This window comes from Protopterus annectens, chromosome 5.part0, assembly GCF_019279795.1.
Source record: "Protopterus annectens isolate FY-2018-M chromosome 5.part0, PAN1.0, whole genome shotgun sequence".
Taxonomy (NCBI): Eukaryota; Metazoa; Chordata; order Ceratodontiformes; family Protopteridae; genus Protopterus; species Protopterus annectens.
In genome coordinates this window covers 677305538-677321738 of record NC_056735.1, presented here as the reverse complement: position 1 = coordinate 677321738, position 16201 = coordinate 677305538, and the positions used below count along the sequence as shown (strand labels likewise).

General features: G+C 37.4%; 1 protein-coding gene across 1 annotated transcript in view; it reads left to right on the top strand.

Annotated features, from left to right (window-relative positions):
* The window catches only part of GLRA2 (glycine receptor alpha 2), a 1310903-nt gene that overhangs the window by 1163444 nt on the left and 131258 nt on the right, over positions 1–16201 (top strand). The window contains exon 8 of the mRNA XM_044072525.1: positions 9562–9711. Within this exon, the coding sequence (XP_043928460.1) occupies positions 9562–9711 (150 nt within the window). The remainder of the gene's footprint in view (positions 1–9561; positions 9712–16201) is intronic.

Sequence of the window (16201 nt, the reverse complement as noted above, 5' to 3'; positions counted from 1 at the left end):
AGTATAGCTTGTACTGGTGTTAGGACATATTTTTCACAAATCACCTATAGAAAGGATAGTCAGGTCATTGTGAATGAAAAGATTTTTTGGATAAACACCTACATGGAAAAAATGTCCTGTTTTAAAAAATAAAAATGTTGAGAGCATCCAAGCCTTCTTTTGGGCACACGTGGTCAGACAGGATGGTGTACATTTGCCTAGATCAAGGAAGAGATGTTTTGCAGCAGATATTTTGCAATATTTGACAAACACTGGCCAGGATTTTTGCCAGGTCAAAAATATAACAGTTCACAGATAACAACATTTGATGCATCTCTGATGGTTGTTAATGCTAGGAACATTAATAATAACATTTTTTACTAGAAAATTTGCTATGTTCCCACAAGATCACACAGATATACCTCTTATGCTGTGCTGATGATGTCATAAGAAGGCAGAAACATGCATGTCCACAGCTACTGGGGGTTGGCTTTAATGGCCTGAAATTGTCCATAAATAGACAAAAATGAAAGTAAAAGAAAAAGTCATGGACATTCAGAATTGCAATTTAGCTGAAACACCTGATATCCTTAAAGGGTGATTTGCATATATCCCATGAGGCCTCTGATGCTGCAAGAGGTTTAAGGTGTCACACAGTTAGAAGTCTAGCTTTGCTAGATTTTTCTTTTTGTGTTTTTTAGCCAGTTGGTTGTCTGTGTGAACTTTTTACTCTCGGTTTTAGTTTGTTAGTTGGGATATTTTGTAGACATCCTAATGTTTATAGTTATCAGCTAGGTATGACAACCCTGTGTCTCCAAACTTCAAGCATTCCTCTTATGCTGTGCCGATGATGTGCTAAGGAGACAGAAACATGCATGTCTGCAGTTAGAGGAGTTTGACTTTAATGGTCTGAATTGTCCATGAATAGACTTAAAATGAAAGTAAAAGAGAATGTCATGGACATTCAGAATTGCCATTTAGCTGAAGCACCTAATATCCTTAAAGGGTGATTTGCATATATCCCATGAAGCATCTGATGGAAGAGATTTAAGGTATCACACAGTTAGAAGTCTGGCTTTGCTAGATTTTTCTTTTTGTGTTTTTTCTTACTAGTAAGGCAATGATAAATCATATTAATATTGCTATTGGTATTACATTTCCCTTGTGAATTTGACCACTTAAATTTTAGTCAGTACTTGAAGAGCTTGAGGTCATGTGTTACAAATCAGAACTTAATGCATGGTTTTGAAATACGGTATTTTTCTTTTTGTTCCTTTTCTTTTGCTGTTACACTTGCAGAAATGTGAATATCAGTTATTGTGAAAAAAAATACATTCAAAACTAGTTGCAAAGATATGCATGTTGTGATTAGCCAAGTTTCATGTTCTGTACAGCAGTTAAAATCAGATACTTTCTTTGCTTGAAGTGCTGTGAATGTAAGCGTTTATACAATGACACTGATTAGGTAATCAGGCTCTCTTTCATTGAAATTTTTCTTCCACAGGATTCTAGTCTGACAGGTACTCTTTTTGCCAAACTGACTAATCAACTAGCTGTTTTAACTGTAGCATTTAATAGATCAAAGTGCTTGAATACTAAACTACTGACAAATCAGTTAGTGTGAGTTTTAAGAATTGTATGCAGTATGGAGGAAATTGATTGGAAAGTATATTTAATTACTTTACATGTCAACCTCTTCATGTATCGTTCATTTGTAGTTCGAAGTAATAACTTGTGTACCAAGGAATTTCTTTACATTAAACTCTTCATGTTTCATTCATTGTTGTATCGGATTAATGACTCTTATGCCAGCACAAGAAACAACAAAAAGCTCAAATGTGAATGCCTCATATGGAAATGGAACATATGATGTGTGATAACAACGATTGGGGGAGGGGGATGATTCTCTGTAGACAGGCAATCTTGATGTCAGTAGAAATTAGATGTGTTCTAGTCTCTTTTGCGTAGTGTAGTAAATGCTTAATTCAACAATAAGAGGTTGGGTTATAATTTTTCTGCAGGGATGCAAATAAATCATTATATCAATAAAGATGGTAGATTATATGTTTTCTGTAGAGACATACTAAATGGTTATGTTTGTTGATTTGCATTAGTTAACCAGGATAGTTAGGCTGGACTAAGATCCCCTTTTCATCTGAGTCTCATGGAGAAAACCTCAATGGTCATGCAATTAGTATTCCGCTGCACCTAACAAGCCAATCAGATGGACACATTTAATGAAGATGAAAACCGCTCAAGTATAAGACATCGGTTGTAGCCCTAAAGACAGCAGATAAAGTCATCAAAAGTTTGCTACAGTCATAATGTCTGTCACTGTAGAAGATCTAAAATTACAGTGAACATTGAATAAATGAAAACAGGCTGCATTTTTTAAGAAATGAACACAGCTACATTCCTTGGCAAAACAGCCATAATACTCTCAAGTTTTGTAAACTAAATGTTCAAAGAAAACTAACTTGCAAATCCTAATAAGCTACTTTGAAGGGGTCAGTTTCAAAACATTTAAAATGTACATAAATATAGATTTTTCCGAACTAAACTCAGCACATTTAAACAATTTTATGAGATGATCTTTTTTAATAAATATAGATACATCTAAGTAAAACAAAGGATAAAAAGTAATAGACTAAAGTGCCTCCCAAGCCTAACATAAGGACAGAATGGAAATCGTATCAGCTGCCATGAATATTCGACAGGAGGTTTTAGATATAAAAATGTAACTGATGCAGACAAAGTTATTTCAACACATCAAAAAGGGCTTATAAATGGATATTGATAACTCCTATAAAATATAGCTGTTAATGCTTTTTATGTCACATAGTTACATCACAGAATAAACTCTGCAAGTCATTAATATAATGACATACAATAAAATAGAAAATATTATTCACATTTTGCAAGCCATACTTCACTTCCATCCTTTACTAAAGACCCTCATAACTGACAATTTTTAGGTAGGCAAAGAATGAAAATATTTTTGCTGTTACAGAATGTGATGGTCATGATGGTCATCAAAAGTTTATGTCATAAAAATTACATGATATGCATGTTTCATAGTCAAATATTAGCATATAGGAGAATAGTCTACCAGATCCAGTCATCTACTTGTTTTTAAAAGTTATGTGATGACATACTTTTTATCAAATATTTTAAATCATATGCTAGAAAGACTGTAATATAATCATTTCATTGAAAATGTTGAGCTATATTTACTAAAATGCTACTTTGAAAATAAAAATTTTCTGTTACGGTAATCCCAACTGTATCCCCATCTGCTTGAGATGATGTTTGCTCAGGAGGATGTAAAAGATCCCACAGAAGCTATCAAAAAGAGTCACCCCTGAAAAGAGGCCACTAGCCTAGTAGGACTAACCCAGTAACAAAGGTCAAATAAACACTCATGTAGGGATATGTAACTTCAATATCCTCCTTAATGAAATATGTTAATTCTAAAGTCATTGCATCTTGGATAAAGTCACGTTTAAGGAAGCCCATAATTTTTTGTACCATTGAAGTAATGCTGTTCCAAGCATATACATTTCTTGAACATAGATGTGATAAGTTGTTTTTCACCACCAATAACACCTGAGAGAGAGAGAGAGAGACAGAGAGAGAGATTTTTTCTGTATGCTATCAACTATAAATCTATTGCAATGAAGTCAATTAGCCAAACTATGTGCCTCAAAAATACAAATGTAAATTCTCTCCCCGCCAAAGTAAATACAAACTATATAGGTATATTTTCTTACAGTTAGTTCAGAGGCCATGACTCCTCAATGGTAAAGATATAGGTTTGGTAGGAACACATTTCAGTTATTTGGATTTTGTTAACTGCATCTGGCCAGATGTTCAATGATCTGCTGTAATAGGCCTTCCCTAGTTATTGTCCACCATGAAGCAGATGACGTTAGAACTTGACAATCACATCTGAGTTGCAATGTCTCAATTACACATTGTCACAAATAATCTCATTGCCAGTGCTGTTTCTCTGAGTGTGTTGGGGGAGAGGCTTTCACTTTTCTCCACAGTTATGCATCCATGCAGTATGTTTGTCTCTCTCTCTCTCTCTCATATATATATAAGCAAGGAACACATGGAGAGTTGAAATCACCACAAGAGAATGCAGGAGGACTTGCTCTTCCAAAAGGGTCAGTGGCTCAACAAGTAGCTCACACACCTGTGATGCTGAAAGATCAGGAGACCATAGGTTCTATTCCCAACTTTAGTGGTTGGATTAATTCCCCATTAGTGAAAATACAGTGCAGCATTAGGGGATGCTGTACTCCTGAGTCTGCTCACCTTTGGATGAGGTGTTCAGCTGAGGTCCCATCTACTTGAGTTGGCAGTAACTCAAATGGATTTAACAGATGCCATGCCACTTATTGAAAAGAGTAGTTGAAATTCCCTGATGCCCTGTCCAAATTTCACCTAGTAGTATAAATACCTCCTTGGGTCACCTCTGAAAACACTACATTGGTCTAATGGGATTAATCCAGTCATGAAAGGGTAAATAAATAAAAAAATGTTTTAATCTGACTGTAGGTTTGTTCAAATGTAACTCAAAGATTCACAGCACAGTCATTGTAATGGCCCTCAGAATGGCGTATTTCAAAAATTTCTTGGTAGTTCTTTACTGATCAGTCATTGGAGAGACTCTGTGATATGTCCATCCATGAAACAAGCAAAATAAAGCCTACATAGTAATATCATCCACTGAAAATAGCTCAAACAGAAGGAATGTACTAAAAAGTGCAAGTAATGTGATGTGTGTTTGAAATCAGAATTCACTATACAGTGGTCAGTAAATCAAAGGTACTTGGAAAAGCAAGTTAACTGAAAACCACTACTGCATATCTGGTATCATTGCCAGTAGTAACTTTCTAGTTGCCTAAGAAATGCAAAAGACATACAGTTTGTTAAACCTGAGTGTCACACTTATTCATTTCTTCAGGACTCATCAAACAGGGAGTTTGAGTTAACTGAAAAAGCATTAGCTGAGTTTTCTCTTGAAAAGCCATAACATATCTGAGACTAAGTGGGATAACTTTAACAAGCAAAGGAAATCTTATTCCCTTAACCAGATACAGTAGTAACCAACAGTAAGCTGCCTGTCGGGTGCTAGAATCCGCCACATAACACAAGCACTCAGGTCACTCCACAACAAGTACAAGTATGACTCAGTCATTGTGCATGCCGGTGTGAATGACCTGAGACGTACCTCCCTGGACTACATGAAAAGAGACATAAAGGAGCTCTCAGATTATGTAGCCCAGGCTGGTATGACCCTGGCCCTGATCAGTATCCTACCTTCACCAAGAATGATGCCACAATACAGAGACAAATGATCAGTTTTAATAATTGGCTTAATTTCTGGTGTCATTCTAAGGGGATCCAGTGTCTGTCTGCCTGGAATGACATGCTTGACAAGCCACGCTGCTTCGCAAGGGACGGCTTGCACCTGTCACCCCTGGGTTTCCGGATATTGGCAAAGGCTCTTGCCACCCCCATAGTGCCTTTTTTAGACAAGTCTCAATTCTAAACCCACCGCCCTAGAAAACAATAATGGAAAAAAACTAAGGGTAATGCTGCTCAATGCCAGAAGTCTAAATCTCAAGATGCATGCACTCGAAGCCCTCCTCAGTATGGAGAACATCGATGTCTGTGCTGTGACTGAAACCTGGTTCAAGGCTCCTGAGAGCACCCCGGCACTATCAGGTTTTACCTCATATCATGCGTTCCGGCCCCAAAACCCGGACCGTACCACAAAAGGAGGGGGTGTATCCATATTCATCAAGGATACCCACACCTCCAGGCTGGTGGCAACTCACGAAGCATCAGAGACCATTCAGGTGCAATTAACCATAGGCAAAACTGCTCTACAGTTTGTAGCATGTTACAGGCCACCCTCTCAAACTCAGGAACCCCACACAGCCTTCCTGAAGACACTGGACAGTATAAATGTCTCTCCAAACACCATCATATTGGGTGACTTCAACTACCCAAACATAGACTGGGAACATTACTCAAGCCCCAATACCCTAGCCCAAAGGTTCCTGGAGTTCATAAACTCAAATGCTATGGAACAACTTGTCACCATTCCCACAAGAGGTGAAAATATACTAGACCTGATCATCACAAACATGGGGACAAAATGCTCCACACCGGAAGTATATCCCTCATTGGTGAGATCAGACCATAAACTAATCTCACTGGAGATCCACATCCTGCCCCCACTCCCAAAAGAAAAGACCACAGTGAAGAACTTCTCAAAAGCCAACTTCACACTTCTTAAGACTGGTGTGGTATCCTTCAAGACCCCTGAGCCACTGGAAACCACAACCCACGCTGCTGAATCCCTTACAAATGCTTTCTATGAGCACCTCCAGGATTGCATGGATCAAGCAATCCCAAATAAAATCAAGACCCTTTCCACCAAAGGAAAGCGCCCAATCTGGTGGACCCCAGCCATAAACAAACTTTACAACAAGAGGAGAAAGCTACTACAAGATAGAGCAAAATCCCTAAAAGGGAAGACATCTCTGATCAATACTAGTAAAAAACTACGATCACTCATAAAATCATCCAAGGCCAACTTTGAGAGAAAAATCGCCAAGGACTCAAAAGACAATCATAAGGCCTTCCTTAGCTATGTTAGAAATCTGGGTGGAAACTCCCAGATATGCTCAGAATTAGTCCAAAATGATACAAAAATCACTGAACCCACAGACATTGCAAACATACTGGCAGACAGGTTCAGTGAAAATGTCTCCCCCCCCAAAAGGAGAAATATCTATCCCAGCAGAGTGTAGCCTCCCAATCATCTCAAATGCCCAGGTGAGAGCTGCTCTCTCTAAAGCTAAAAACACAGCATTAATGGGATCAGATGGTGTCCCTGGCTGTGTGCTACACGAACTCAATGAGGAACTAAACCCACACATAAGGCTGCTGTTTAATCTTAGCCTTACCACAGGATACGTACCCAAAGAGTGGCGTACGGCAACTGTGGTCCCACTCCACAAAGGCGGTGCTTCTACGGACCCTGGTAATTACCGCCCCATAAGCTTAACAAGCCTGGTCTGCAAAGCTATGGAGAGGATCATAATGGAACTCATAAATAAAGACATAGGGGACCTACAGACATTGGATCCTACCCAATTCGGCTTTGTCAAGGGCAGATCATGCCTCTTGAACTTGGTTGACTTTTTTGAAACAGTCACCAAGGCCATTGATGAGGGTAAGGCAGTTCACACAGCCTACCTTGACCTTGCAAAAGCTTTCAACACAATACCCCACTCGGGTATCATAGAAAAGCTCACCAGCTTAAATGTAAACCCATATGTCACAAGATGGGTTGCAAACTGGCTCAAGGACAGAACCCACAGGGTTAGAGTTGCTGGTGCCATGTCAGACTCCAAGACGGTCACAAGCGGTGTCCCACAGGGCTCAGTCCTGGGCCCCCTCTTGTTCGGCTTTGTTATTTCTCTCGTTGTATTGAGTTAGACATTGTACCAAAGGGGCTGAGATTTTTCAAATGCCCCAACGGTGTTAATGTTGGTGATCCTATGTTTGATACTTTAACTATGTTTTTCAATGATGCTGGCTTGCGTTTTTTGAAGATACTCATTGACAATAACTTTACCAAAATGAGTTCTCTTAAAGATGAGATTGTGGCAATTGAACTCGCTTTAAAAGGTATGTTTGTTGATGATGGGTTTGTAGATTTTTTCGAGTGTTTGTCTAAAGAGGTTGATCAGCATTCGGTTGAAGTGATCAACAGGAAACAGCTGAAATTGGCGCGGGACATTTCTTCATATCAAAATAAGACTGCTTATGACAATTTTGCTAGTAACCATCAAGGTAATAACTACAGAGGGCAACATGTTACTAACTATAACACCCGGGCTTACAGTGCAGTTGTTTCAAATGCAAATATCAATGACAAACACCTTTCTAAAACGTATGTTAAAGATACAAATAATCAAACTTCTTTTCCGGTCACCACTGTTACTGATCTGGGTAAAATTACTACTGTTGGTAGTGCAATGACTGGGACTGATGCTGAAGTAGATAAATTGGAAGTCACTAATAGTGACACCTCTCCGTTAGTTGACAATGATAATTCTGTTAAGATGAAGATGAAATTGGGTACTATTTGTACCATTTCTTCTTCTTCTTCTTCATCTTCTTTTTTCAACAAGAAGAACCTTGGCAACAAAAAGACTGTTCTTACCAGAAGTCGATCTTTTCTGGGATCCAACTCGTCAGGGGACGAAACATAAACACAAAGATGGACAATTTTAGTTTGATTAATTTAACTGACCATTCTTTTTCAGGTATAGAGTTAAATGTTTTAAAATATGGATTGAATTTTGTTCCTAGTTCTAGGGCTAATTTCAGTAAAACTGTTTTCTTGGTTTGGAATTTTATTTTGGCGCCTTGGTCTGTGGTATATTTTATTTTGTTTTGTTTTTTGCTTTTGCACCTTCTTTGAATCTAATGCATGGCATTGACTATACTCCTCAGTGAAAGCTCTAATGCATGGCATTGACTATACTCCTCAGTGATTCACCAAAAAACAAAACAAGTTATCTTAGACAAATATGAGCAGACACAGTCAAGGATCTTATGTAGGTAAATAAAACAGCAGGTTTTACATCGATGTGCATTTTCTGAGATGTAAATTGTTGGTGATGTAGTTTTTTTTTGTAATAAGAAAGAAAAATAACCCCAAACAGCCATTATTAGGTCAGTGAACTTCTGAGAAGTGGTCAACAGCTGAAAAATTGCATTAAGCAATCCTAGGTCCAAATCACGAGTACTTATTTGGTACAAGCTAATGCTACAAATTTATACACATTATAATATGGATATGTCATCCTATAACTTCTGTGTAGCCCATTATTTGGATAGCCTGTGGCGTAAATTATTTATTTATTTTTAAATGATTAAGATTCATTTATCAGCAATGCCAAATTTTAATGATGATCTGGGACTAATGGCTTGGTTACATGGCTTGTTTAAATAGTATAGCATGTATGTGGTCATTGAAGGACATATACTTATTAAATGATATTGTTCACTACCAGCTCATAACTTTTAACTATAGGGAGTCAACCTATAAGAACAGGCAGCTTGTGAATGTGCTCTCTTTTACTGATTTCTGCATATTCTGAATTAAATCATCTCAAACAATGAACATATTTGCTTGGAACAGTTGTATAAATCAGATTGCTGTGTTATGAGGCCATTTCAGTCTGATGATTCTGTAACATATTTTTCAGTTTAATTATTTGCCTGTGTGTGACTTTTTCTTGTTTATTATGTGTTTACATTCTACTTCTGAATGATGTATTTGCTTGTTCTTTGTTGCTCTTTTGTGCTCTCTTACATCTATTATGAAAGTATAACAACACAAATGAATGCTAAAGGCAAAATGTACATTAATAAAACCGCATTAACATTCTAAACTGACTCTGAAAACATATTTCCCATTTCATTACAGTTGCTTATACATTCCTGAAGGACATTGTTGACTAAGTATGTTTGTTTCATTTCTCCTAGGTGTCATATGTTAAAGCTATTGATATCTGGATGGCTGTGTGCCTTTTGTTTGTGTTTGCTGCCTTGCTGGAATATGCAGCAGTAAACTTTGTTTCAAGACAGCACAAAGAGTTTTTAAGACTTAGAAGAAGGCAAAAAAGGCAAAACAAGGTAAGCAGTAATATTTTGTACAAAGAGAGATGACAGATAAATGGCTTGCCAACCAACATTTTATGCCATAGACTTGCAGATAACACATTTGTCTATTAAAAGCATTTGCAACGCTACTAGAAACTGCCATTTTTATTTGCCCACATTGTTATTTCAAAGGGTGTTCTTTCAGCAGTATTTCTCTTCCATTTAAAGTCATCATGATCCAGTTGTGACTTTCCCTTACATTAAAGCACACACAACGGATTTCTTCTTATCAGCTGTGATGTGGGTTCCAAGGACATTCTCTCACTGTCAGGACTGCAAATATATCTGTATCCAGTATTTAATACCCCTTCTGTTGTAAGCTACCACTGTTGACAAATGTCTTCTTTATCTAATTCATTTACAAACTGAGTTATACCAAAATGTTCATCCCAAACACCAACTCTTGCCTCTTGCTCTCTCCTAGGTTACATATATTAATTGCCACCCTCAGTTGTCTTTTTTATACAGTTTAAGTACAATTCAGTGGACAGCTTTCACTTGATGTCCTTGGCATGCCATTGTCAGCGCCAGATACAGTACTATATACTGTATTTAACTAGCAAGCTGTAACAAAGCAACAAGCGACGCCATACCTCTCAATTATACACATTTTTGCCGAATGTCCAGATTTTTACCTCGTATTTTGGTCCATTTTTCATAAAATTGTGGTTTTCTGGCAAATTAGTGGCAAGTCATTAAATATTGAAGTTAGAAAATAATGACATACATTTGAGTTTCAGACTTCCTACCCTTCAGAAAATTCATGCTAATACAAAAACCTGTTGTTCAATTAACTTTCTATGTTTGTAAGAGAAATATTTAAAAATTGTCCCTATTTTTGGGCCTTTGTCCCACTTTTATTTATGGCCTTGTACAGACTTATTGCTCTAAAAAGTTGAGAGGTATAAGAAGTGTCACTTCTAATTTTCTGCTTGTGGCATTCCTCATTGTTTTACAGTCTAGTAGCCTATCAGTTCTCTATTCTGGGCAACCCTGGCATGCTGCCAGGCTACCTTTTTGTAGCCACATATTATGTATCCAAAGTCATAATTCTGTTTAGAATAAGTCAGTTCCACAGAAGACAGTTATAAATAATTTCCTGAGTGCATTATTTTTGCTTTTATTTCATAATGAAACTAATATAATATATGTCTTTAGCAAAATATTTTTGTCAGCAGATCTTGTCTAAATGTTCATCTTACCTGGTTATTTTAATAATGTACAGATAAAAAAACTTTTAAGAAGGTGGGTGCATTCCTAACTACTAAAGCAACTAGTCCATATTCTTTCCTAACTGAAGTAAACTCTTTCAAAATGTACCTCATGATGTTTAATCATATCTGTCAGTTGCCCAGATTTTTGAAGATGTCCAGATTTTTGCCATGTATTTTTCATCTCTCCTTCCTAAAATAAGAGTTTTTTTTTCTGGCAAATCATTGAGAATTGAAATCATGAAATAATAAAATAAATTTGAGTTTCAGATTTCATATCTTTCAGAAAATTAACGCTAATACAAAACCTGAAAACTTTCTAATAAAACAATATTTAAAATCTGTCTCTGATTTTGGGCCTTTCCCACCCTATTATTTTTGGCTTTGTCCAGATTTCTTGCCCTTAAGAGGTTGGGAGGTGTGTGTTTAATCATTAACCAATGTTTAGCCAAGTAAGTTGTTCTGACTCACTCATTTAGTAGTCAGCCAGCAAATTAAAACCTAGTACAGAACATTGCTTAATGGCATGTCTGAGACTAGGTATGTCATGTCCATCTCTGTAGCCTGATATGTTTCTAGTATTGCCATTTTATGCAAATTATGAAGTTAATCCTTTAATACCTCTCACCTCCCAACACACACATGTATTTCTGCTGTTTAAAACATCCATTTCAATCTAAGTTGTTTGTACAAAACTATGCAATTGATGTCACTTAACATATTAGTACTGTGCACACTAAAACAACTTTGATTTGTAGTCTATAAGTTTTAGTTTATGCCACAAATGTTTTATTCAAGCATTTCTAATGATATTATAACAGCAGTGCTTGTTAATAAGCTAAGTTTCCATCTTTCATCTTGCTTACAGATAGAATAAGGATGAAATGACAAGAATATACTGACCAAAGATATATAAATAACTTAAGTGAACTTTCCTTGGTGCTTAACCTTAAGAAAAAGTAATTTCCTTCTACTTGCATGAATTTAGTCAAAATGCAAACAGTTGAACACTGATGAATAGACATCAAAAGAAGCTCTCCATGAAACTGTTTCATCTGAAAGAAACTGGGATAAAGCAGTAAAAAAATAAGTTTTGTGTTGGGTCAAGCGTGCCAGCATACACCATATACCACTGCTCCAGGGCATTGCTCCTTATGCTTACTATTAGTAATAAATAAATAATCAACTCTAAGGCTTGAAGAGGAAATATTCCTCCTGAGCTCTGCCTAAACTAGAGTACCAGTTCAGTAGCACAGGTGCCATTTTCTGCATTATACAATATATTTTGATTGACTATCTCTGCTTCAAGAGACAGGGTTTTCTCAGTTGATTAGACAATCACCTTACTGTTATTATGTTTTATTACCAACTGAATTAGGTGGAAGTGCATTAAAATGCTGTCATCAGCTCCATTATTAAAAATCAAAAATAAAATTCATCACACACCTCCCTTTGACAAAAGTTATGCACATACGCATATGCACACACACACACACACACACACACACACACACACACACACACACACACACACACACACACACACAAACACACATTACAAGGGAATAGTGCCTACATCAGCCACACAGAATAAATATATAATTTTCATTTATTTTATTAATTTATTTATTTTACATTTGGTTACTGGGAAAGTCCGACTGGAAACAAGTCATTTTTTCTGCAGAGGCCAGGGGAGAAAATCTCCATGTATAATATAGATTAATAAAGTACAGTTTCACAAGGGTACAGAAGAATAACAGTGTACATTTTACATCAAATAAAAGTAACATAATAACACTTTTAACTGTACCTCAACTAAAAGTAGGGTGAAAAACGCTATACTATACAGGTACAAAGATGGAACACCTTAAACTGTACAATCAAAATAACATTCAGTATGATATAGTAGTATAATAATATAAAGTAAACACCAAGTGTTTATACTTAGAAGAATCAGTAACTGTTGAGAGGAAAAGAGAGGTATGAGGAATGAGACTTGCAAGACAAAGAGCGGTCTACTGCATGAAAATAAGGGAGGAGAATTTACCCTGGGTGAGCAAGAAAGAAAGGGAGTTAGACTAGCCTGGGGAGTCACAGTTACAAATCCAATTAGCTTGTAGGGGTGTTTTTAGAGATTTCCAGAACTGAGCTAAGGATGTAGCGGCTGATATATTAGTGGGCAGAGTGTTCCATTTTGTAGCTATAAAATGTGAATAGAGGAAGGCTCCTGCAGAGTTATTGGATTTAGTGACTTGAAGGAGACGTTTGTTGTTGGAGCGTGGAACCCTAGTACTGGAGTAAGGATGTATTAGGGTTTGTAATGATGGGGTTTTATCAGGGTAGTACAGAATCTTATGGGTTAGTATGAGCTGGTTGTAAAGGAGAAGATGGGGAAGCTCAAGCCAGTTGAGTTGTTTAAGGACTGAGCAGTGGTGTGTTTGATGTGGGCTATTGGTGGGGAACTTTGCCATTTTATTATAGCAGGCATCAGGTTTAGTTATATTTGATTTTCTAAGACTGGTGAGGATAGGGGAGGCATATAGAAGTGTACAGATGGGCTATTGTGATATTTTAGCCCTCGTGCTATTTGTGAGGAAATGTATATTTCTATATAGTCCCCCCAATTTTTTAGGTACTTTATGGTGAGTGAAATGCGAGTGTCAAATTTCATGTTGCAGTCTATCTCAACACCTAGACGTTTGGTGAGAGTGACAGGAGAGATAGTTGTTTTATTGTTAGAAACTATAGTAAATGTGGGTATGGCAGTGGAGTGATTAGTAGGCTGGAATATGAGAAGTTTGGTTTTACTGGGGTTTAGTATTAGCTGAGAGTTGGTAAGCTGTTCTACAGAAAGGAAAGAGACCTGTGTTTCCAATTGCAGTTCTTGGACTTTGAGTCATCAGCATATTGGATGACTGAGGTATGCAGAGTAGACTTATGGATGTTGTTAGAGAAGACAGAGAAAAGAAAAGGACCGAAGATGGAGCCTTGGGGAACACCCAGTGTGATTGGTAATAAAGGAGAGTTCTTGCCTCCACTGTACTGCTTGCTGACTACCTATTAAATAATTTTGAAACCAGGTAATGGTGTGTTTGCTATGATTCAGTTCTAAGAGGGATCTAATGAGTTTGTTGTGGTTAACCATATCAAATGCCTTAGAGAGGTCAAGAAAGATAGCAGCGACATAGTTGCCATTATTTGTGCAGCTGGTTACTATATGAGTGAATGACATAAGTGCTGTTGTGGTGCTGTGATAGGGCTTGAAGCCATGTTGAGTGTTTGTGAGAAGTTTGTGGGTGTTGAGGTAATCCATGATTGTATGGGTCTATATTATAACATCGAAGTCTTACAACTTCGAATGTTATAATATCGAACCCAGTTGAGTGAAACACCAGAAAACCGAACAGTCAGAATAGCAAATTTTTTTCCCTGGGAAAAAATTTGCTGTTCCGACAAACATACACACAACACAAGCACACCAAAATAAATAATCCACACACACACACTTCACAAAACCCTACACTAAACCATACATACATCACTAGCTATCCACTTACCTTAATTAAGGTCCATCACTATCGCACACTCACCTTACCTGCTCCCTAACCTGACTCACCTACCCCACCCTAACCTTCATGTCCACACAACTGCACACTTACCTGACCCACACCCTAACCCTAACTCACCTAACCCACGCCCAATCGCACACTCTCCTTTGTCCGCACACTTACCTTAACCTGGTCCATAACCTTCACTCCACAATCGAGGAAATAGCGAAGCTGCAGAAAAGACCCACCGAATACTTTCCCTAGGAAAGTATTCGGTGTTCTGCAGCTTCGCTATTTCTAGCGTTCACTCTACTTCGTTCGATATTATAACATTCGAAGTTGTAAGACTTCGATGTTATAATATAGACCCAATTTGTATGTGTATACACATCTTCAGTATTTTGGACAGAGGTGAGAGTATTGCTATAGGTTGATAGTTGGTTAACTCTTTTGAGTTACCCCCTTTGTGGAGTGAAATAATGTGAGAAATTTTCAATATTTCAGGGACTTGATTTTCAGATATTGAACAACTGATAAGAATGGATACAGGGTATATGCAATGGCAACAGCAGCTATTTTCAAAAATTCTGCTGGCAGTTTATCAGCAGCTAAGGTGGTAGGTTTTCGTTTCATAAGAAGTTTCTTAATTGTATCAGTAGAGAGAGGATGGAAGGTAAATGCATTGTTTTTAATATGATAATTGGGTAGTTGGTTGAAGGATAGACAGCTAAGGGAGTTAGCTAGTGCAAGAATGGATTTAGTGAAGAATTTGTTGAAATGTGTGGCAACATTGAGTGAGGTATCAGTTATGGTTGGAGAGGGGAGTACCTGATTTTCCAGGAAGGAGAATGTTGTTAATGGCTGTCCAGAATTTTTGGGGGTTACTATGATATTTAGTTTGTATATTGTGGTAGTAACTAATTTTGTCTGTTTTGACACATTTCTTTGACTTGTTACAGAGTTCAGGATATGCCTGTTTGTCTGTATGGAATCCAGTTTTGTGCCAGTGGGCCCAGGCTTTATTTCTGGATTTCAGTAGAGATCTAGTCACTTTTGTCATCCAGGAAGCATAGTTGGATTTGACTCTGATAGTTCTGGGAGGGGCCTGGGAGTTTAAGATATCTAAGAAAGTAGAGTTAAAGTACTGAACAGCTTCGGCAAGGTTGGGGTTCTTGAGATGAGTCCAGTTACATCCTTTTAGAGCATTAGTGAAGCTAGATGGATTGAAGTTTTTCTTTTCTTATTAGCTGGCACTTTCTGGGCTTTTCCTGATATGTGTGATTTCTTATTACAAATGTAGGCAAGTGGTCAATCAAGCTGTCCATGGAGGCATCCTGACTGACAGATAAGAGTTGGTTTGTTTGTCAGAATTTTTATTGTGAGCATTGCCCTTGAAAATAGTAGGAATGGGAGATTTAGGTGGTACCGTCCTATCCATCCACGTTTTCTTGTAGTGTTCTTTTTTCTTTGTTACCAAATAGATGACATTTTCAAAGATATTTATTTATTTATTTACTTCCAGTTTGATGACCGGGGATGTCCACTGGGCTCAGAGAACCCGCTTTCAGTGGAGGCCCGGGGAGAAAAGCTCCATGTTACAAAGTTTAGATACAGATACAATATAGAAAAGAAGAACAATTTAGAATTATGCTTCATGCTAGAGAGCAGGTGTAATTTCTTAGGTACGTGTTACCTTTAGATGTT